Source organism: Phalangium opilio, unplaced genomic scaffold (genome assembly GCF_054372755.1).
Source record: "Phalangium opilio isolate 3A_F unplaced genomic scaffold, DU_Popi_V2 ptg000024l_1, whole genome shotgun sequence".
Classification (NCBI taxonomy): Eukaryota; Metazoa; Arthropoda; class Arachnida; order Opiliones; family Phalangiidae; genus Phalangium; species Phalangium opilio.
Window position 1 is genome coordinate 7,299,341 of NW_028324155.1, and position 24,061 is coordinate 7,323,401.

The 24,061-nt window shown below is 36.8% G+C and overlaps 2 protein-coding genes and 1 long non-coding RNA gene across 35 annotated transcripts in view; 2 read left to right on the top strand and 1 right to left on the bottom strand.

Annotated features, from left to right (window-relative positions):
• Nucleotides 1-24,061, top strand: part of LOC149692543 (uncharacterized) — a 213,230-nt gene that overhangs the window by 103,045 nt on the left and 86,124 nt on the right. The window lies entirely within an intron of this gene.
• The window catches only part of LOC149692548 (uncharacterized), a 60,811-nt gene that overhangs the window by 24,208 nt on the left and 12,542 nt on the right, over nucleotides 1-24,061 (bottom strand). Inside the window, exon 1 of one of the 29 annotated variants that reach the window (XR_016382773.1) lies at nucleotides 17,436-17,450. The exons of 26 other annotated variants lie outside the window; for them this stretch is intronic. This is a non-coding gene — a long non-coding RNA (uncharacterized LOC149692548). Of the gene's footprint in view, nucleotides 1-13,970; nucleotides 14,627-15,071; nucleotides 15,194-17,435; nucleotides 17,451-24,061 lie in introns of those variants that run through there. 2 more of the 29 variants (XR_016382772.1, XR_016382771.1) reach the window with 2 other exon arrangements.
• LOC149692549 (homeobox protein Hox-B4a-like) lies at nucleotides 15,101-22,291 on the top strand. Its single transcript, XM_089868298.1, has 2 exons — nucleotides 15,101-16,468; nucleotides 20,102-22,291. The coding sequence occupies exons 1-2, from the start codon at nucleotides 15,811-15,813 to the stop codon at nucleotides 20,506-20,508; spliced, it is 1,065 nt and encodes a 354-aa protein (XP_089724424.1). The 5' UTR covers nucleotides 15,101-15,810; the 3' UTR covers nucleotides 20,509-22,291.

Genomic DNA, 24,061 nt, shown 5'->3' on the forward strand with positions numbered 1-24,061 from the left:
TCAAAAGGAAGTAAGAGAGAGATAGAAAATAGGCCCGGGGATGAAGAAAAGACCCAGGAGTGCCATAAAATATCATGCCCTGTTAAATCGCACTTCGTCTTTTTGACTTTTACTTCTTCGGCTTCTCTTCATGGGGGGAATGTGAGACTTGACTTGAGTTTCTCCGCCTCTTTTTCCCTGCGAATGCGGGATTCATGGCTAGAAAGGGAAGCCCGTTAACTTATATTTCTTATTAGTGATATTTGGGGACCTCCAACTAAGTGTAAAATTGTCATAAAGCCATGGAAGCCATGGGAAATTGGCTTAGAAAGAACCCCCGAGGGTCCTAATGAGTGTCAAACTTTAGAACGAACCCTCCAATATGGATGTTTATTTTATTGCTTTGGCCAATTTAGTTTTTCTCGCTTTCTTGGGTCAAAGGACACCGACTTCTTTTATGTTTTTATTTTCTTAGAATTTTGCAAGGGGGATTTAAAAATTTCAAGGTCAAAGGTCGAGGTCGTTCAATTGAAATCAAGGTTTTAGAAATAATTATTTACAAGCACTGATATATCCCTTAACATAAACAAAGAAACATGGGTTGAGTAATGAGCCATTCGTATGAGGAGAACCAATTTTCTTCAAAACTTTCACTGGGCTGATTTTATCTTTGTCAATATAGAATATTATTACTACAGATGGAAGCAGTTACATTCCCTCATTTCCCGCCAAAATTACCAAACACGTGCGTTCTAAATTTGAGATAATTCCATAGATACGAATGGAAAATATTGCAATAAAGGCTTTGAACTACATAATCGCATGTTCATGGTTTAATTGAAAATAAATGAATACATAAGACATGGATAACATTAAAAAGGTACGTAAGCATGTCTTACTAAATTGTAAACAAAATAAGTAGATCAGAATCAAGTTATGCTCGTTGCATGTAAAAAAAATCCCAACCCTTCATCATAGTAACACCATACTAGGATTGATATCTAACGATAGATGGCACCATATAAATATCTCTATCCACTGAGTTAAACCCCAGGCTTTATATTTAGCTTCGCTTCTCAACCAATAGGAAATTAACCTTTCTAAAATAAATATTACCATGTAAGGTTGATACTCATTAAGTGCCAATCAAAATGATTAATAATATTTATATAAAAAAAATAACATAGCTAGCTGTCACCGTTCCCGATAGGTGGCGTGTCGATAGTGTACCACGCAACCAAATATAACTGAACTTAGGGAGGGTTATAAAAAATCTTGTCTAAACCAAATTTAATAACATTAAGCTGCCCTTCTTCTCTTCTTTGTTGTCATATTTTTTATAGGTAGGAATGCCCTTTTTCATAATGAAAAAAGAAAAGAACAAAAAAGACTTCGTCGTTAATATTCGTATAAATAAAGCTGAGGTTAATGCCAGTATAAGGGGTAGATTAGTATGGAGAAAATTCAGCCTTCGTAGCTTACACAATATTAGCTTCAGTTTCATAGACGAAATGGCTAAAATTATAATTCAAGTAGGCGTATGCCCTGCTATATATTCGGTATATGACGTATGTCTAGGTTTGCTTCCCACCACTCTCCTTTACGTATTTTCAAAGGGATCGGACATTTAATGTCGGAAGGAATTAGTTGTGCACACAAAACAGAACTGCAAAAATCAAAAAACCAAAAATGTGAAAAATATTTTTAAAAATATTTACTTATTAATGACTAAAATATGCAAATTATTCTGATATTAATTTAATTAGCCGGAATATGATGATAGGCAAGTTTCGCGGTATATTTTCGGTTCAATGTCCCTTCTCTTGTATATTCTCTGAAATACATTTATGCTAGAAAAACTTATATAATGTCGGCGCCACTAAGCCGCATAATGTCTGACAACGCCTGAATTCAGGGAATGTTAAGGCAACTTGCGTTAGCGAAAAAAAAAAGATATATTCTTATTAATAATGATAATAATAACAGTAATAATGAAAAAAGCTGGTGTGGAAAAATCGCCTATATAAGCTCTTCAGAGCTACTGTTACTCGGTGTGTAAACAAAAACGTATATAGATGAGACAAGGACCACTCCCCTATAAGGTGTTTCCCACATAGACATGCTAGGGGATATGTTGAAATCTCATATAGATTGAATTCGTAAGTAATATAAGAACAATAAGTGCGACATGCACTAGATTTTTCCTGATACCCAACTTGTTAAGTACTATTTTGACAATAGATGGAGATGATGCAGAGCCAGTTTAAACATCTTGGAGTATGATGTGCCATGGGGTTATTTCCCTAGCCCCTTTAGTGCATAAAATATATACTGCAATGACAAGCGAGGGTCACATTTATTGTTATTATGTTAAATTCAATAGATTGAAATGATTTCATGGCAAATTTGAACCTTGGGATGAAATAGAGTTGGTAAACAAAGCGAATATACTATTTTTCTATATGCCTATCATATAAAATATATATAGCACAGATTACAATACGCCTCATTACTCTTTTGATTACTGTTTTTTTCTCCTCATATCAATGAAGGAGACAGAGAGTCATCAGAAGTGAATTACATAAAATTCCATATATCTCAATATATATATACGTGTAGGTTTGTTTCATTCAATTGATAGACTTTGTAATAATCCGAGTTCTAGGGTTCGTCATATACGTCTATTTTAATCGATAAATTCCGAGTATCTGCAGTAACAGTCATTAGTTAATGCATTTCAAAGTCTTTAGTGCTGATAGTCTTAGCACGCACGCGGTGAAAGGATCATCAAAATATAGCGTGCATTGTTTTTAATATTGTTGACGCGTGTACGGCTTCTCGTGTGCTGTTATGGGCGTTATGTATCTCCGAGGTTTTTTGTATCGCACCTAAGTTATGTTATGTTTCACTTTTTTTTATCTTTTTCTATAGATTAAAACATTTTCTTAATTAAGCGAATTGTGCTTTGCAACTTTTTTTCTTTACACTTTTAATATTTATAGTAAGGGCATTTCAACATTACTATAGGCTATCTGTTAATGAACAAACAAAGAGCACCGAGTTTCACACGGTTTTCTTATGAATGTTTTAGCACTTTGACAATGATATCAGTGTTTCTGTTGTTCAATTGCGTGACAGCGTTAATGTTATTTTTCTAACTTAGCAAATGGACCGAATGAATTATTAAGTGCTGCGTATAAAATTTGATATCTTTTAGTAATCGCGTATCTTAAATTAGATTAGTTTAAATTATATTAAAACTTAATATATATACATTAATCAAAATAGGGCCTTGGTCTTCTTTTTCCAATGTACTAAATAATACAGAAATAAGTTTTAATATTAACTTATCACTAGTTAAACCCGAGGAGAAAATTACTTTTAATTCACAACCGTTCTCATGAACGTTTAATTTATTACATGCACAGCAATGTTCACAACATAGCTCAACCGCACCATGCAGTAAAGGTGTCTGACCTTATACGACCATGAATAAGGTTATTTAACTATAAACAAATTATATACAATTAAAAACAACAGACATATAAATTTATTATCGATACGCCATCTTGGAGACACGAACTAGACGCCACACGCAAACAAAAAAGGTATATATAATATTATACTATATCGTGAGAGGTCAAAAAAATAAAAATATATCGCATGCATATCGAATTTCAAACTCGCCCGGCGTTTATGTCCAGTACTCGTTGTTGAAAACGAATACTTTGGTATTCACGGCTCGACACACTAGGGTATATGTTAGTTTTTTTTTGTATTCTGCTTTTCCCCTGTAACGGGGACTTCGGTGAATGTCCCTACGTTACTCACTGTGACTTTAGGGAAGGTCCCTTTATGAACTTCATGCCCTTATTTGGAAAACTTTCCCTAAAGATGATTCACCCCTTTCGCTCGACCACCGGAGAGGATTTGGGGTTTCTTGGGGTTTTTTGGAGTCAAAGGAGTGTTCGGTAAAAAGAGAGGAAAAAGACTTCACTTCAGTTTTGGATTGTATCGAATAAAGATGTTCTTGTAAAAACGTTTCACCTTATTTCCCCGATAAAAACTTATGTAGCGATACCTCGCCACATAACTTGGTGGAGGCGCGGGGCAGATTAATAAATAGGACGGTAATGAAGATTAAAAAAATAGGACGGTAATGAAGATTAATAAATAGGACGTAAATAATAAATAGGACGGTTAGTGAAGACAAATAGGACGGTTAGTGAAAACAAATCGGACGGTAATTGAAGACTAGTGACCACAAAGAGGACTGTAACTGAAGACAAAGAAATAGGACGGTAACTGAAGACAAAGAAATAGGACGGTAATTGAAGACAAAGAAATAGGACGGTAAATTAAATCGGACGGTAATTGGAAGACAAAGAAATAGGACGGTAAATTAAATCGGACGGTAATTGAAGACAAAGAAATAGGACGTTGGTTAAGAACAGTCAAAGGATATAAACAATTGAAGTCGCTATAAGAAAATTTGCACGACCCAAAAGTATATTTAAATATATTAAAGTCGAGGACCATAGGAAGAACAAAAGAATAATGATGACGCGTAACCAATCTTCAAAAATGGGTGATGAACCTAGCGTGACCGACCAAAACAGCAGTCAGACTAATAGTGAAGGGCTGAGTACGGCGAGAAACCAGTCAAATTCGAGTTTTACTCCAAATGAATTGAATAGTATACTGACTGCAGTAACTACCCAGGTCACCAAACAAATGGGCGATATGATGAAAGAATTGTTGAATGAGCAAAGAAAGCTCGTAGATTTAAACACCGCGGCATTGGAAAGTTTCGCAACCTCGATTCAAAAGGACGCGGCCGCGGATTTGGAAGCACCAAACTTCGAGAAGTTACGCGGAGCCCAGGGCTCGTCAAATTCGGATACTCAAATCTATGAAGTTCATAGTGACCTGAACGCTGGTGCCGAACCATTCGACACTGCGGGATCTATTGTGGAGCCATTTCCCCAAACTAGATCTAGTCCTGATGTAGCTGGACACTGTCCAAGTACGAGTCCATCTAGTGCCAATATAACGATGCCAAGGTTTGCCATTGGACAAGATGCCCTGGGTTTTCTAAACGACGTGGAAAGGTACCGAAGATTATCGCGATTAAATGATAAGGAACTATTTGAAAAAATGGAATGCATGTTAGAGGGTGATCTAGTTCTTTGGTGGGACAGGGCAAATGTCGATTTAGGTACATGGGAGGAATTTCGGGACCGTTTTTGCCGGGCGTTTGTTGGTATCGACTACCGATATCAACTTGAAGACAAATTAGCGTGTAGGAGGCAAAAGCCAAATGAATGCGTTCTAACGTATATGTTAGAAAAGGAGCGCCTATGTCGCCAAATTGAACCGAAAATGAGTTCAACTAGCATCGCTAGTAAAATATTAAGCGGAATGAACCCGCATCTATTGCAAATTATGCGTTTATCGCCTAGCCCATCAATTTCGGAAGTGCAGGAGGCAGCTCAAAGGGCACAAAGTCTAAATGAACAAATTACAGAATATGATAGAGTTTTCTATTCTAGACCTCCCTCGTTGTCTGGTAGGGACAATAGCTCAACATATAGGAACAGTCAAAATTTTAGACCTAACGCTCAAACAAATCAAAGGTATAACGTAAATAGGAAAATTTTGGGTGGAAGCGAAAATTGGGGTAATTATGGGAAGCCCCCTAATCCGGTTACTCGAAATAACCAAATTCAAGCCAATAATTATTTACCGAGAAAACCAGATTCGGGTTTACAGTGTTACAAGTGTAACAGGTTCGGTCATAGATCTTTTAGTTGTCCAGGTGTGAACGATAACCAAAGACCGTCTATGCCCAAAGTATCGGCTATCGGTCAGGGGCGGGACCCTGACTTTCAGCCGGATAATGCGGTAGAAGTAGCTTATGGAGAGTTAAGTTTTGTGAATAATCAAATGGGTTTGGAGGAGGGGGATTACGAGCGTCCTCAATTTCACTCTAGCTTAATAGGAGTCGTTAAAGATTCCCCGAATGAAATTAGAATAGGTAAAGAAATGGGTGACCTAACATGGGATGAAATGTCACCATTTGCGGCGTTAAAGCCTTCAGATGAGATTGACCTAAATATTCTAGCAGTGAGAAAACTTATAAAAGAGCAAGGTAGACCAAAAATTCCCGTTTCAGTGGGATCCTGGGATGGTTTTGCGGTTCTTGATAGTGGTTCGGATGTAACGGTGTTACCCAAAGAAGTGTGGGACAAGGCGAAGGGTAATAACAAATTGAAACCTTGGAATGGTGGTACGGTGCAGGTAGCAAATAAAGGAAATTTGGAAATCATTGGAAAAGCTAGGATTGTTGTTAAGATACAAGATAAATCTTGGAGGTTTGACGTAATAGTTACGCCAATGTTAGAAAGTGAGTTTATACTCGGATGGGATTTTTGTTTATATACCGGGTTGTATGTCAAACCCCATCTTTCGTCTTATTGTTTTGGTTCAGACGAAACGCTTTACCCACTAAAAAATAGAGATGGGATGATTAGTACTGTCGCTTCAGTAGAACAAGAAGCCCACAATTGGGATAGTCAAATAACGAGTAAAGAAAAGAGAGATATCCTTTCTGTTATTCAGGAATTGGTAGATGAACCCCAGGATGTTTTTTCGGGTCATCTGGGCCATACAAACGTAGTAAAACATAAGATTAAATATTACAATCAGTGTTCTAGCTTAACTCGTTTTTTGTTGTATAAATTGCTTTTCTTAATTTTTTTTGTTACCATAAGTTACTGTGTTTGTTCAATTAGTATTTGGATTTTCAATATACTGTATTTTTGTTTTGTTTTATTTTCTGGTTTGGCCAATTTTTGTCATTGTTTAAAATTTTTCTTGCTATTGTATAATGAAGATAATGAAGAGTGTTGTCGCAGTTGTGCTCCAATTTTGGTGGGGGGGGTGTTGTAACGGGGACTTCGGTGAATGTCCCTACGTTACTCACTGTGACTTTAGGGAAGGTCCCTTTATGAACTTCATGCCCTTATTTGGAAAACTTTCCCTAAAGATGATTCACCCCTTTCGCTCGACCACCGGAGAGGATTTGGGGTTTCTTGGGGTTTTTTGGAGTCAAAGGAGTGTTCGGTAAAAAGAGAGGAAAAAGACTTCACTTCAGTTTTGGATTGTATCGAATAAAGATGTTCTTGTAAAAACGTTTCACCTTATTTCCCCGATAAAAACTTATGTAGCGATACCTCGCCACACCCCACTATAGTTCCGTTATAATATTTATTCTTTTCACCAAGGCTTAAACCTTTCTACAACGACTGCATGTTAAATGAGATCGAGCGCATTTTCTCATTTTTAACCCAGAAATATGGTGCATTTCTACGCAAACTTTATGTAATTTAGATAGTACATTGTTCATTTTAACACAAAAGGATGTATTAAAGTCTATGGAAAAGATAGCTCGTGATTATCGTCGAAATGGTTCAAGAGCTCGCGCGAGAAACAAAAGAAAATGTGCTCGGTTTTGTTCCCCCTATACGACAGAGAAATTTGCATTCAAATAGTGTCCTAGCTTCCAAAATTCTATAGTCTAAAAGGATTAACGTAGAAGCTACTGGAGTTACGTATAAGGTGACATTCAAGCCTTTGTTTAGCGAAACAACATTGTTTTTATCCAGGAATATTTGACAACTTTAAGGCGGTTTTAAGGGAGTGCCTTTTGATGTGGAGTAAACACTGCATCGCAGAATTCGCCGGATAACACTAGAAAAAAAACACCATTTAAATATTCTTCAGTGTATAAATTAATTTTAAGTGTTCGCGGTGTCATTATTAATAGCGTTATACTTAGGGCGAATACGTTTATATTCGTACTCTCCGCCTTTTACGTTTATTCAACCGTATATCACGTACAAAGTTTAGTTATAAATTAGCACGCGAGACTGAGCGTGTATATCTGAAAGCAAAGTTATTTTATACGAAACAAAAGGTATATAATTTCTTAATTGTACAGTTTAATTCGCGGAGACTTTTAATAATGGAGAAGAAACGTTACGGTTTGAGGAAGTCATTAAAAAGACATTTTGAAACACGGATAGCATAATATAGGAGGCGCATGCATACTCACCAACGTACCACATTTATAAAACAAACAAGTCTGCATGCAAGGGGGGGGGGGTACAAAACTCCCATAAAATATATACTGTAATTAGTTTCCCTAATTAAAATTTTACCCCTCCCTCAATTATCCCCTGGAGAAAGTTAAATAAACACAAAATTATATTTTAAATGTTTATAATTTAAAATATGCAATTTTGTAAAAGTTATTTTTTATAATATCTGCCCCTTCGAGGGTATTTATGTAAAAATTCAATTTGTGAAATATGGATAATTTTATTGCTTAAGAGATGGCCTCCAGTTGGTAAAATTTATACAAACAATAACGAATAGTTATTGAGTGTGTTGTCAAATGATGATCTATCATAATCCCTAAATAGGTTATTGGATTAACATTTTCTAGCGTGTAATATCTATGTTATTGCATTTGGGCAATTGCTCACATTCATTAAGTGACATCTGTTACTTTACCGGCAGAGAGTCGTACATAGTATATTTAGTCTTGTTTACATTAAGCGTTAAAAAGTTATCATTTAACAATCTCTGAAATTGAGCTATACCCTCTTGGGTAAAATTGTTTGAAATATACCTCCGTGCACGAGTCATACATCCGCAAATAGTGAAGTTATCGACAAAAACGATTAGTTTTCTTTGTATATTATAATTGCGTAGGTCATTTGACGTGAACTAAAAATAGTACGGGGCCGATAATAATACTTCCCTTGGGGATATCCCATATGTTAAAGGTGAAGGTTATGAACCATAACCGCGGACTCTCTTGAACCATTGAAGCGGTATTCCTCTTATACCTGCATGCATTATTGATTTGTTAGAAAATTTAAATATAAATTATTTTTTACCCTGAATTAAATTATATTATCTGCACCTTCAACAGGGTATAAATAAAATATAAAAATCACTCTATCTACAATTGTCACTTTTCATTTTTTTATAAAACCGGAATCTCAAATATGCGCGCGGCTTGAAATTAAAGCTTGAATATAATATATATGTAAAAATCACCATAAAACTTAACGAGTTTACTACGTGACGCGTTGTTAATCACCCATAAACTTAAGGCGTCATAACACCAGTAGCCTTTATATACGATCATCATATTTTATGGCCCCTTTTAAATTACAATTAACACCGCAGCGTGACTGTTAGCTTTAATGGAGTGTTTAAAAAAATACAATTCATCAAAACAATTTAAAAATAATTAAGAAAGACCGTTAGAAGGCAGTTCCGAATAGTGTTAACGCGATATTATTCTTTCGATTCTTTAACAGAAAAATTTATAAACAAGACCGAGGCTTAAACTTAAACTTAAAGAAGTGTGGATCTCTTGTATGTATATAGAGAGAGGATAGCCATGCTTGACTATTTCTTTACACGCAACGTAAATAGGTTTTTACGCTAGGGGGATATTTGGTAACGACCGCCATCTATCAAGCTGAGTTCTCCTCTCCCCATCCTCCTACTTACTATAGCAACTACTACATCTTTTCCCATTCGCCCTATGCCTATGAAAAAAAAAAAAAAGAGTTGGAAGGGCATATCGTCATTTGTATAAAGGCTTCTGTAAACACGTGTCGACTAGTAGCACTAGCACCCTTGATTGATGTCTATAAGTTGAAGTAAATTATTAAAACCAAGGTCTTAACTACCTCTTGTGTGTGGCCTAGTAGAGGAAATTCTAGGTTATCGAAAGGACGTTTTTGTATATTTATTCCCACTACTACCAATTATTAAAATTATCTAGTAGGGGTAGATTGAACAAACTTCGAATGATGAACGTCAGATTATGTTTACTCTCACTCTTACACTCTCTGTTTTGAGTAATGTCTTTTTGGTCATTCATGAGAGTTGGAGCCACTTGGCGCGCGCGGGCCCCTACTAGCTCGCGCCGCTTTAAATGGACCAATAAAACCAGAGAGATTCCTGTAAAGGTTAACGGGGCGATTTGGCGCGAATTCTTCAGCCATTTCCTACTATAATATCCTTCGAGTCATTTAGCTTCTACTCCTATAGGATAAAGAATAGTAGTAATAGTAGATTCACTTTATTATTCTTTAAGGGCCCCCTCTGCTCTGTAGTAGTTTTCCCGCCTTTTATTTCCCCATTCTTTCTCGTAAGTCGCTCGCGCTCCTTCTTGAAGATGGTCATTTGGAAAATTCCCCCCGTTTATTGATTTCCAGCTTAGATTATGCACCGATGAATCGAGGAGGGCTTTAATTTTAAACCAAGGCTTAAAAAAGGTTTTGAAAGGCCTTAGCTCATTATGTCCAATATTATGTTTGATATAATTCAATTCTCACGCGTAGGAACGTAATATAAGTCATAAAGGAAACAAATTCCCTTGGCTTAACCCAAGGAATTGTCGCGAAGCATTGTGGGAAATAAATTAGCTCGTTCGGTTTATTACCTTTTGAGGACACACATGTACTCTACTCGCAACTTGATATGTTAAAATTTTAACAGATGTTTATGTTTTCTGACAAAACGCTATTTCCTGTATGCTTTATTAAAAGTACCCATCGTGGGATGGCAACGCGTAAACCTACACTAAATGGAACAATGCTAAGCCTAGTTTGAATTTAAAGTAGGATTTTAGGCTTAGCTTTTAAAAAGTAGGCTTAACTCAATTTTGAATACACGTTAGGCTTAGCGGTACGTAATAACTTAATCGGGTTACGTTTGAATAAATTCTATTAGGCTCCGTGCTCGCGCGCGCGCGTTTAAACTCTACGTGGTGTCAAAGGTTAAGAAAGATAGATTTTCGCGCGCGAAATCGAGTATAGCATGCGTAATTTAAGTAGAATGACAGGAACGGGAAGGATTGATTCGTCGGGGTCATGTCATTGATATTCATCACTTTTACAGATTTTTTTTCTTTCTTTATTCTTCTTTAGATCCTATATAGCCTCTTAAAAGCTATCTGTCAAAACGTAACAAGTTCATTTAAATGTTTTCGCTCGCAGCAGAAAACTCTTTGTACAAACGAAATCGTGACTTATTTCTCATTAATCTTCCGTCTGGGTTTACCTATATTGAACCTTATAATTATTAGGCACGCTGATCAATTTTTATTCAAATTTTCTTATCGGAAGACAAAATCAAGGAAATAGACTTTGCAATATTTTCTAAATTATAGTTATTTATGTTTATGGAACGATATGTGTATAAATATTGGAAAGATACATTTATCATAGCCTAGAAGAGACAAGGAAGATGTTAACCAACTCTATGTTTTTTGGTTTTTTTTTGTAATCGCAAATACTGGCGAAGTGAGAAATCGGTATGGCTTATAGCAGACTTATGAAGAAACTAGATTCAAGCAAAATCGTATTTCATCTCTTGCTCGACCAATTGCAGCACTCTTATTGTTTTCCTAAATAGTTGAACTTTTGTGGCGTTAGAATTAATATTTTTAGACACCTTAAGTCTCATTTAATTTTGTCTTTGATATAATTAAACACGTGCCTACGTCCCAAGCTACGCAAATAATACAAACTTTGAGCCTTTGTCCAATACAAACTTTGAGCCTTTGTCCTATTTATAAGTGGTCTCTCAATTAATGCCAAAAGTCAGGATATTGTAATTCATAGCAGTCAATAAATAGTTCCGCAGTGACCTTATACTGAGGTTGAAAACAATTTAGTTAACCCATCACGTTTTATCTGAAATTGAGTTGATTCAGGTTGAGACTATATGCCGTTCATCTTTTTCCTTCAGATCAACATGGGATATATTATCCTACTTTTAGGAAAGTTGCGCGGTTGCTTTCGTTCGAAAACAAAGTTGTTAGCCCACGTGCAGCCAAGTATGATAGAGGACATCCATCATTGTCGTAGATCTTATATCCCAAGCCAATGGAAGGAGCCAATTCACTCGGGAATAACCAAACCCCCCAAAAGATCGCCTTCACTTTCTAGCCCCTTTCAAAATCGAATATCATAATTTTAGATTACTCGCATCTACTTCATATACTTTGCACTGAAAATTTTCCCCTAAAGATGACCTTAGATTTTTTCCATATGAGTAATTAAATTTTACATATCATAATTTTACAAATATATTTACACCAATAATAATAATATAAAATTGTTTTGATGGACTTAAATTTTAAACCCATAAAAATACATAGTTTCCTCTATAGCTAACTTGACTCACAGAGGACCTGACAACACTGCAGTTTAAACTGAGAGAGGGGGTGGAATTTTCTATAGCCCCTTTATTGAAAACTATCTATAGGTTAATTTGAAGATGATAACCCTGCACTCATTCATTATTAATTAATTTTCAATACATGAATTATTTTATCCTGGAAATATTCAACGCAATCAACTTTCCCATTATATATTTTTTATGCAAATTAATATTTACCTTAACAACTTAATTAATTTACTTTCAATCTACCGGAACCTCAAAATTTAATTCGCACTTAGTTATATAATAAAATAAGTATATAATCATATTCTTCTTCAACCCTTCATTTGAAGAACCAGAAACAATAGATGTAAAAAAAATTTAAATAACAAATTATAGGTCTGAGATGATAAAAATAGAATCATAATCGGAGACCGGAAAGAAATGAGTGGCAGACAAAATGTAATAATCAACCGTGAAACGTAAAAGTATTGTCTCGAAGGAGACCAGCGTTGACAGCCTTCTATCAAAACCCAACCATAACCCTCTCTTTCCCTCTCTCTCTCTGTTGAAGTTACTATTAATTTGAGTTATGCAAATTTATCTTTTTGACAATGGGTTCAGGCAACTTTTGACTAAAATAGCTCCAGGGTTTCTAATAGATATTCCTCTAATAATTTCTCGTGCAAGCCACCTAAAGCTCACCCGTTTTAATACGATGGAGTAATAACAATGGTATTGGTTTTGTACAACCTCTATTGTTGAGTCTAAAAATTTAAATAGCTAAGAAAGTTTTAGACACACATTTATTTCAACGATATTTCCGTATTTGTATGAACCATGATGAATATACTAAGGAAATATGGACCTAAAATAATCCCCCGCAACTTAGAGGGAAAATAAGGCAATGTACTTCGGGAAATTTTGGACAGAAATAAATTAGATACAAGCCGTATACCAATTATCCAATCATCTTCATCAACGAAAAAGAAAAATTACTACGTTAGAAGTAGAGGCTAATTAATTTAAGGAATAGAAACATTTTTTTCTCAGTCTTGTTATTTTTTAAAGGATGCTCCGTATTACGTTTATCACAAGCTTTATGAATACATTTATTCGGTAAGCCTTGGTTCATATTTGAAATTGAGCACGTGTTTATTTGTCACGTAAGGAAATTTTTATTTGAAATTCGTTGTTGTAAACACTAACAAATTACCCAATTACATATAAACATTAAAAATAAAAATTGCAAAATATGTACAAAAATTGTTATGAAACCAAAAAAGTAATTTGCATGAAATAAAAACATTGTAATATATGACGGAGATATATATACATATACTCTTTCAAAGCATTGAAATGCTGCCGTTATCTGTGGCAAGTATAAATAACCTCAAAGTTTAAATTTTTACATTTTGTTTCTGTGAAATGCATACACCGGTGTATTGCACACGAACATCTCTACAGGGGCTCATTGAAAATAGCTTAAAACCTTTACCCCTATAAGTCATCTTTCCCTTAAATTTTAAATAAATACTTTGATTTATTTTTCCAATCGGATAAATTTAATTTAAATAAGTTATTTAAATTTTGATTACACGGAATTATCAAGCTAATGACTTAATTAAACATAAAACAAACCAGTTACGTTTTAACCATACCACTTCCATGATCAATATAATAAAAAATATATTTACGAAATTTTCTAATAAATAAAAATAATTTAATTAACTTACCTCACAATTAAATTAATTGCGAACTAATTAATGAAGACTCAACATAATTCGAAAATGCAAGAAAAATAAAATACCAAATAAGAAACAATGGGGGAAATATACTAGGAGACGCCATATAACTTGGACAACATTGAAACTTGGAGGGTGCACCTCCACCTACACCTGCCGACTTTCTAAATTGATGGATTTCGGACTACAGGTCTACGAGAGGGCTAAAAGTAAAAGAGAAAAAGAACCCTCCTGGTTTTCTGAGTGCCGCCAAGACTCCGAGATTCCTTTTAAGTGAAAATGCGGATTTCGTGTACTTTTCTATAAATCGACTACGACTCATTGGCTTTTGCCTCGGTGGCCGCGTCGCATTGCCAAGACTGAAATACAAGCGCGCACATGGCAAAAGAAAGTGGAAAAAAGCTCAGCGGGGGACTATGAGACAGGCAGGGCCAGTGATAGGCCTGCCACACGGAGAAAATAAATAGCGTGAGGCGAAATGAGGGGAGGCTCTGGATCATTAACGGATTATATTTCATTTGGAAAACGAAATAATAAATGCGACTCGAACTAACGGCGTTTATTTAACAAATCACGTGGATGTACTTTAAATTTTATTCAAAGAAAATTCCACGTGCCATTTCTCGCGCCGAAATTCGAAGTTTGGGAAAAGAGCGTGTTTTCTTTAATGGCGTCGATTGCGAATAGAACCGAGAGATGGAACCCCGGTCGCGATAACTTTGGTGTTTCCCGCCAAATTACGGGAATCCATTCTTACAATAATATCGAAGCTATTCTCTCCCGAGAGAGCGGTGTTTTCTGGGATCTTTCTGGGATCCCTAAGCAGCGGCAAAGGCGCGATTCCCGCGCTAGGGAGGGAAGGAGGGGGGTGTTGGAGAGCGCAAAAAGGGGATCACACGGGCGCGGGGGTTGTCCAAAAATGGACCAGCCTCCCTCTCTGGTGTACGAGAAAGGGGAAAATAAGGGGCATACAGTAAAGAAGAGGGGGGAAAGCGGGCTTCGCTCAGGCGCGGGCCAAACGACAGCGAATAGCCAACCGCGCTCGAACACCACCGTGCACCCGGACTATTATTTGTGAATATTTTATAGTACCTGTTAAATGCCCCGCGGACGTACAGTCTTCTACGCATGCCTCCGTTGGTGCCGTTTCTGCCGCTACGACTTTGTGCACGTTGCTACTGGCACACGTTGATCAGACATAGTTGGTGTGGGTTAGCGCGAAATCGGCTCTTAACGTCATATCCACGTTAGAAGTTGCACTTCGCGGCTGCCGTTTCAAACCTCCACCACGAGTCGTATAGCAACGTTGAACGGCATCAAGCGCTCTTAACGACTCGTCCGAGCCCTTCTTCAACGGGCTCCTTTTTTTTAATCGAAACGAAAGAGCTTTCAATTTAGCTCGACCCAACAACAATCTCCGTAGTTGTTCCAATCGCTCGGAGTCTTCCCGAGTTCTCCCTTAAGGACCGAGTACATCGGCTGATAAAGCATTTTGCACGCTTGATTGTTGGTGTTCGAGCCTGAGGACATTACGGTAGGCATCATTTTTGCATCGCATTTCCACTCAAGAACGGGGATTTTGCACGAGGAACTGTTGTGGTGAATTTCGGCGGCGGCGCGAGATCCTAGAGCGCGCGACGAGCGCGTTTTCGAGTATATTGTGTTTGAAAAATATATTTTCACGCGTCCGTTGGCGGGGCGGCGGGGCCTAGCCTACAGGTATGGCCGGCGCCGCCATTTTCTCGCAATGTGTCACTGTCATCGATCAATCTGACGCGAGCGCCCCGGGTCAAAGCCCACCGAGCCGATTGGACGACGGCGGCCGCGTGATATGCTAATTTCTGCCGAGAGGCGGAGCCAGCGCGCGGTTAAACGACAACCCCGAAGAAAAATTATTTCCATCCAATTCACCCAAAAATTAATGATCATGAGTTCGTTTTTGATGAACTCTCCGCCGTACGTGGATCCGAAATTTCCACCGAACGAGGAATATTCGCAAGGAAACTACATTCCTACCCACGGAGCGGACTATTACGGTCCCCAACCGCCCCATCATCCTTACGGATACGGCGTCAACAGCCCGCACACCGCCGTCAGTTATGGCCAGGAAAACGGCGGATCCTCGGCCTACACGAATCACGCCAGTTCGCCACACCATTATTACCAACATTCGTGTAGTCTGACCTCTTCCGCGGGACCACCGATTCCCAGAGGTTCCGCCGGACTACCGCCGTCCGTCGACCATGTCGCGAATAGTCACAGTCCCGTTCCGGGTTTGCACGGACCTTTGCCTCAGCACCACGCGCATAGGTCACCCGTTTCGTCACCGCCACCCAACGGTGGACTGCCAAGGTCCCAACCACCCCAAACGACGTCGTCGCATCCGCCGCAACAGGGCAGTCCGGGCTTACCCAACCCCGATTGCGCCCTTTCGTCCGGCGGACAGCCAGTCATATACCCCTGGATGAAAAAAGTCCATATTAATGCAGGTGAGCACCTAAACTTTGCTCCCAACTTTTGCCCCAACTACGAAGCTCTTCGACAAAATCAAACCCCCTAAGAAAAAACCCTCGAGAAAGGTCCGAACACGAGGCCCGAAAAGCACGTGCCAATGTTTGTAGCGCGCCGATTTCTCTTCCCCCATTTCCGACGGCCATAAAAACATCCATTTCGTTAATGTCCCGTCGTCCCTTTATAGCTTCTTCCCTTCGTATATTCATTTCGCCCGCCTTTTTGTTTTGTTTTGAATGGTAGCCCGGAATTTTTACGATGCCTGAAAAATTTACGAATCGCGCGCGCGCTTAACGAGGATGTAATGGCCCGAAGATTAAACGGAAAAAACACGACAAATGGCCCCCTGTGGTAATAAATTAAGACTTTGTCAACCCAACATATAGATAGGATAACTAATTTGAAAAAAAAAGGAAAAAACAACTTATACGAATGTTTTTTTACACTGGTATCGTTTTCGAATTTCGAAACGGCCAATTTATTTTAAATTCGGTTTCACTTTTTTTTTTAGTCTACTTATATTTTCGTAATAAATCAAGACCCAAAGAAACCTTTAACGGTTGTAGCGTAGGCCCCTAGCAGCGGCGATATTGTAAGTTCACCGATCTACCATTATGGCTTTACTAGCACCACCACCCCTGTAAATGAATAGAGAGCCCCCTTTTTTGCCCATTTATTTTATATATACCACCCATTTTCGAGCTCACCGACCGAACCCGTCAACCGTAAGCCAAGATAGGCTAGGCTTTTCACTAAGGCTTAAAAACCCATCTATACTCACTCTCCCACAAAACTAGTTACTAGTTTGGCTCTTTTTTAAACAAGATATAGTACGTAACTTAACTCTAAATTACAATTTAATCACCTTTAACTTAATTTCAATTCCTCAATTGCGCTTAAACCAGATTAATTTAACTATTTGAACCAAGTTAGTTATATCGTTACCTATTTAAGGCAAGCACCTCGGCAAGAAGAAACTCTGTTGACGGCGCGAAGAGCCGAGTTTTCCCGCCAACTTCATACGATTCCGTCCACCGATCTTTTCCATGGAAACGAATCCCTTTTCAAACCCAAACTTTAGAATAGAATTTCTTTTCTAAGCTCATAGCACCCATGGGACCAATTTAAGATTCCCTAAAACTTTCTTTTCTATAGTAGTATACCCCAAAAAGAACCAGGTGTGGGAGTCGTGTATACCAAATGTCCCATACCTTATCTCGTTCGACAAAGGCTTAGTATCGTTAAAAAATTTCTGGTCACTACTACTAATACATCATTCTGACCCTCGGGTTACGCCCATTTTTAAAGATACCCTTTATCGGAAGATACCATTTGACCTTAATGGGTCCTGGTGACCATTTTAAGGTATACCATAAAATATTCTTGATTTTGCTATGATAAATACTAGAGGATACCAAAGTGGTGTATTTTTACTGGGAAATAATTGTAGGCCTTAAGTTCTGACAGTTCAAATTGAACTTAGACAGATTAGGGATCAAATTAATCAATACTTAGATTATTTTTGATGGGTAGGATAAAGTTCCCATGGTGGTCGAATCGAATAGAAGACGGAATGGCTTGCTAAAACTAAAAGCAATTGTCGAGGCGCCTAAGTTATATTTGTTAGACGTCTATCTCGAATTTTTATCACTATTAATTCAATATCCCTTCCTGTTAGGGTTAAAAAAGATTCAATTCAAATTTCAAAATAGTTTCTTAAAATTTAGGCTTACCGATCCAATATACTTTCTCTACAGCCTAAATTCAAACTCCCGCTTATTTTTGACCTTCAACTTTACCTTTTTGACCTTTTGAAAAGCCATGGTAACCCAAGATAGCTAGCGTATCTAAATTTTCATCTAAGGTACAATTCTATGAACTTCCCAAACCTTCTATAGTCCATCCATTTTTTGGGGTAAACCGGTAAAGACACCCTTGGGACCCACAGTTGGCAATGCTTGTTAACATTCGGACACAATGGTATTTCACTATCCCGTACCTAACACAGTAGGATGTATCCTCAAAAAAAGAGCACGCTGGGACCCCCTTGGTAAAGAATCCGTGAAAAATTAGCTTTCCACCCTGAAAAATATCTCCGCTTGTAAATACTGAACAACCGAGGCTTAGCAACCCAATATGAACGAAGAGCTTCGTAGTTGTTGTTATTTATACGATGGTACCGTAAATATGGTTCCATTTTATTATTTAGTTAAAATCGCTTAATTATTATTCTAAACGTGTGGATTATTTTATGTTGGATCAATTAAAATAGCGACAATGTGTCGCCCCGGATTTGTTATAATATTTAAATTTCGAATTACGTTTGTAGAATCGACACAAAAAGAAATGAGTTGAGTTTTTGACTTGGGAATCGGTTTTTAATTGGGTTATTTTCTTCGTCCGAATTTATTGTGTCTAGAATTTTTATATTTTTGAAGATGAGATAGGGTTGGTTGAGTTTTCAAGGAATATATTATATGAAAGTATTCGACCTTGGTTGGGTTAAGTACGTGCTAGCCTATACGTCTGGAAATTTCATTTCTATCTGTAATTCAACTCTCTAATAACTAGTTGGATGAAACTTCATATTTTAGAGGGTTTTGACGTTTGAAAATTGCGCTATGCAATCTGTTCGTTAAAACTGTTCCGCTTTGACTTCTTTTGAAGTTGTAAAAAGCAGTGGTAAAATTAAATTTTAGTATTTAAATTCAATAAGTTTGAATTTAGCTTTATTTTTGTACGTAAGATTATAGAAATAACTATATATAATATTTATCTTTCATAATATTGCCAATTGCAACAGTTAATAGACCAAAAAGGCAAATTTTACCTCTTAAAACAATGCGTGGCAACACCGAAATAAATGAAGCCGTATATCGATGTATGTATAAATAGTTCAAAGGTTAAAAACACCATTTAAATCGAATTAAGGCTGTAGGGGAATGGGAATGTTATTTTGAGTGTAGGGGTTTTTTTTTTCTGGAGTCGGTATATTTTCTTTCAAGTTTTTTTTCGACGTGTTTGATGATAAGCATCGCGCTAGTCGCGATGTCGACTGAAATTTTCTTAGATCCAACATAAAAATGCCCACCTTTTTCTTAAGGTATAGAAATATTTTAAGCGATTTTTAACTATCAACTTCAGAAGTATATAATATACCTTAAAGTATACATTAAGAAGTATCTACATCTATACTACGATATAACGATACTACTTCGTATATAAGGTTTTCAGCGTTGTTTACTTTGATGCGCATCGCGAGTAAATACAACTCCGAAATATTGGATACGTATTTATTATTACCCCTTAAGTAAATAGAGAGTTTAAGAAATTCGCCGTTTAGCGTCAAAGATGACGTCACGTGTTTCTCCAATTTAGGCTTAACGCTTAACAAGTTCTTGCGGTATTGAAACTTGGCCTATCACGTCTCGTTTTTCGGTTAGTTTCTTAAACGTAAATTAGTTCGAGTCGACTATATTATATGCTTCTGTCGGGGTATTTGCGCGGCGTTAATTGCGGCTCGCAAGTTTGGCCGTAATGTTCCGTCCTTTCCATTATCTTATATCTTTGTTCTTTGTCGCCGTTTTCTGATGGGCGCGTCTTGCACACAGCGAACGGAGCGTTCGCGGGGATGGAACCGAAACGCCAACGGACGGCGTACACGAGGCATCAGATTCTCGAGCTAGAAAAAGAGTTCCATTTTAACCGGTACCTGACTAGAAGACGACGGATTGAAATCGCTCACGCGCTCTGTTTATCCGAGAGGCAAATTAAGATTTGGTTCCAAAATAGGCGAATGAAATGGAAAAAGGACAATAAATTGCCTAATACCAAAAACGTCAAGAAAAACGCTCAGAAGCAAGCGCAACAACAACAAGCGCAACAGCAACACGCGCAAAATGCCATTAACCATCAGGACATGAGCGGTTTGGCTCAAGCCTCGCCCGCGCAGGGACACGGTCTCTCCCACGCCCCTCAAATGGAGCCCAAAACCGAATACGGATTGACGGAACTGTGACGTTCGTAGATCGTTAAACATTCCTACCACTCGGATAGGCTTATTCTCGATAAACAGAAACAAACAAACAAATGTTCTTCTTCGATCTTAAACAAACAAATAAACAAACGTTGCCCCCCTCCCCCAAAAACCGTACCGTACCACGTAACTTCCTAATGGAACAACATGTTTGCCAACAAAGTAATTAATACCCCTAATTAACAACCAAAAAACCAAACCCTAAAATAAATTCGCGCGAGTTTCAAACACTCTTTCTTTCCTTATTTTCAAATTAATTTCAACGACCACATCTTCGAACTGAGATGTTTTCCATCCGAGGGGCTTACAACAAAATTCTAAATTAAATCAGGTGTAATTGAATGTTCGCCCCTCGTAATATTATTATTATTTACTCTCAGAAGCGCGAGAAAGTGTCCCTTACCCGGAGAGAAAAAAATGCTTACCTGTAATTAACATCTAATTTTAATAACCTATCCCACCTTTATATAAAAAAAACAAATAAACAAGCCTAAAATGGTATCTGTATACCACAAAAAAATAGCCAATCGGAATGAGGAGGTATAAATAACGTCGGACATGGCGGCAAAACGTGTATCGTCCCATGCCGCTGAGAAAGTTTTAAAAATGTTGTTAAAAACATGAAAAAAAAACAAAAAACAAACATAAAGTAGTCTTCTACATTTCAAAAAAAGAAATAAACTTCGTATGTAATATAAAACAAAAAAAAAACAATTAACGATAATTTAATAATTAACGTGTGCAATTAATGAAGGAATCGCGGTTTAAGTTTACAATTCGTACAAAGTGTCAGGGGTTTTCTATTTCCATTTCCATGATGGGCGCTCAAAATAACTTTTGCAGAAATCTCGGTTAAATTTAATTACGCTCGTTTAATTAATGATTTAAAGGTAAATGACAACGCTACGTCCTAATTGCATCGGCTCGTTAAGTTCACTCTTCATTAAATAACTGTTATTACTAATATAGATTTTTCTCTATTGCCCTCGACCATGAGGGACTTTCTCTAATTTTTCCCTAAACGTTATGTACTACTATCTTATAGTTGAGTACTTAACAAGGCCGCGGGCTAATCGGAGAATGTTAATTTTTGCAATTTATTTCTTTTGCCATTAAGACTTACGATGCAATTTTTACTATGAGACAAGGGTTGTTACGACGCTGAATAATTTTAAATCTTTTTACAGTCAAATTGGAAAATATTTTTAGGAATATTTGTTTTTTAAAAATCTTCGTAACTTTCTTAATTGTGGTCCAAATTTGATTAAATTAGGCTCAAATTAAAACGCGAATCAACCTCTATCTTATAATATTAATATTATTCGTATATTTAAAAGTATATTTAAATTATTAAATTAATTATACGTCAAATTAACACGGTTAAATTAAAAAAATATTAATAAATATTTGTTTTTTAAATTTTTTAATAACTTTTTTAATTATGGTCCGAATTTGATGAAATTGAGCTCAAATTAAAGCACGAATCAACCCCTATCTTATAGTTTAAATTTAATTATCCTTACATTAATTCAAATTAACCCGCAGCCTAAAGTATAGTTTAGAATAACCAATAGGGCTTATAGTAATTAATTTCAAAATTCTATCGACCAACCAATAAATTCCTGACGACGAATTAAAGATATTTAAAAACACGGCTACTATATAAATATAAAAAATTGTAGAAATATTATATACTCAGCCTTTTAGAATAGGCAAATTTCGAAAAATACTCTATGTAATTTTAAAACCAATATTGTCTCAAAAATGATGAAAAAAAATTATATATATAGATATATATATAATTACAAAAAAAAAAAGAAAAGAAAATCCCCTCGCGAAATTTTACCACCGGTTAGATTTAATTAATTTGGCATTATTCCTTAATTAATATTCTAGTCCCTTACGGGTTAATTTTAATTTCTGAAACGGTACACTTTGATTTATAGAAATAATTCATTCCAAGAGAGAGAGAGTCGCCATTTTGTTATTTATTACAAAAAAACCACCAAAGTTTTATCAGTATTAAGAAAGTAAAAAGACATAAAAAATAAATAATTCATTATTCATTTTCGTAGTTAATTTAGATAATCTAATCCAGGGATTTACATCACCATTACACCGAGTTATCTGTCAATAGTTTGTCTCATTTAGTACTGTATACGTTATCTTATTTAAAAGGCACTTTTTCAAACTATGAATAATTCAATTCTCCCATGAAAAATTCAGGTTTTCGCTTTATAGCTTCTCTGCCGATTTATAGTTGTAACAAAAATGTTTGTTTACATTCGAAATTTTCAACTAGTTATTTGTCAGGCGCGCGCCATTGTCCTTACCAGAGACAGGGTGACCTTCGACCCTTAATATCTCAGGCCCCTTATATAACCAGGCTTCGTTCCAAAACATCTATCTTTAAAATATCTTTAATTACCATAAAAGAAATAATTATCGAAAGCTGTTAAACCATAACGACATTCGCTCCATCCCAATTAAGAAGCTGTACATATTCTAGGGAGAATTGAATACATTCTTAACAATGTTAAGACGTGAAATAGTTCCTTTTTTATCCCTCCTATATATTCTCCAGAAAGATTCATGAGCGACAAAAAGAGCCCGGCCACTTTTAGAATGTAGTCAGGGGCTCGTGAAGGGGATCTAGTGGGCAGTTTATAACGCTAAAACGCGGAAAAGCCGCTGCCGCCGAAGCCACGATCATGGGGGGAGAAAATAAGGACTCGCCTTCCCTTGCCTGGGGGGCTATTCTGTAATTTTCTTAGATGTCGATCTCGATCTCGAAGCGAACACGATCTCGAAGATAGCCGTATCGATCGAGATCCTTCTCGAACGAAAAATGGTATTCTATAACATGTATCGTTCGAGTTCGATACCGGAGTTCTCGATCTTCGAGAACAGCATAGATGTCGAAAGAGTAACGCACTTCCGTTTCATGGGACCAATCATAATAGGACTCTAGGAGGCGCGAAACTTGAAACTATTATTAGCGGACGAAAAAATAAGATCGTTTATTTTTGTTTAGGATGTGAGTGTTTAGTTTAATTCTTGCAGGTTTTAAGCGATCTAATTTGAAGTAGGATAGACAGTACAAAAATAAGTATTTAAAAGTAATTTGGCTAATACCATATTATTATTTACATAACCATAACCTATGATCTACAGGCTAAAGATTTTATTCGACTGCTCTAAACGTATAGATTTATCTCTAACTAGTAGCAAAGGGGCATAACATTAGTGTTACTTTTTCGACCGCCATTTTAAAAGATGACGGCACGTTAAACCCGAAAACCCGTAAGACACTTTTTATTTTTAGTCGAACGGTTTCGAGAGTAGGACGTTATTCCGAAAGGATAGTTATATTTCTCCCCGCCTTTTTTCAAGATGGCCGTGCATTCAAGCCATATTTCTTGATGTGCACCTACGACTTAAGAGTAACGTCCCTGCATAAATTTCAGCATCGTTGCCCGTCGGGACATCTTTGTTACTTTTTGGGCCGCCATTTTAGAATATGGTTTTAAATCAT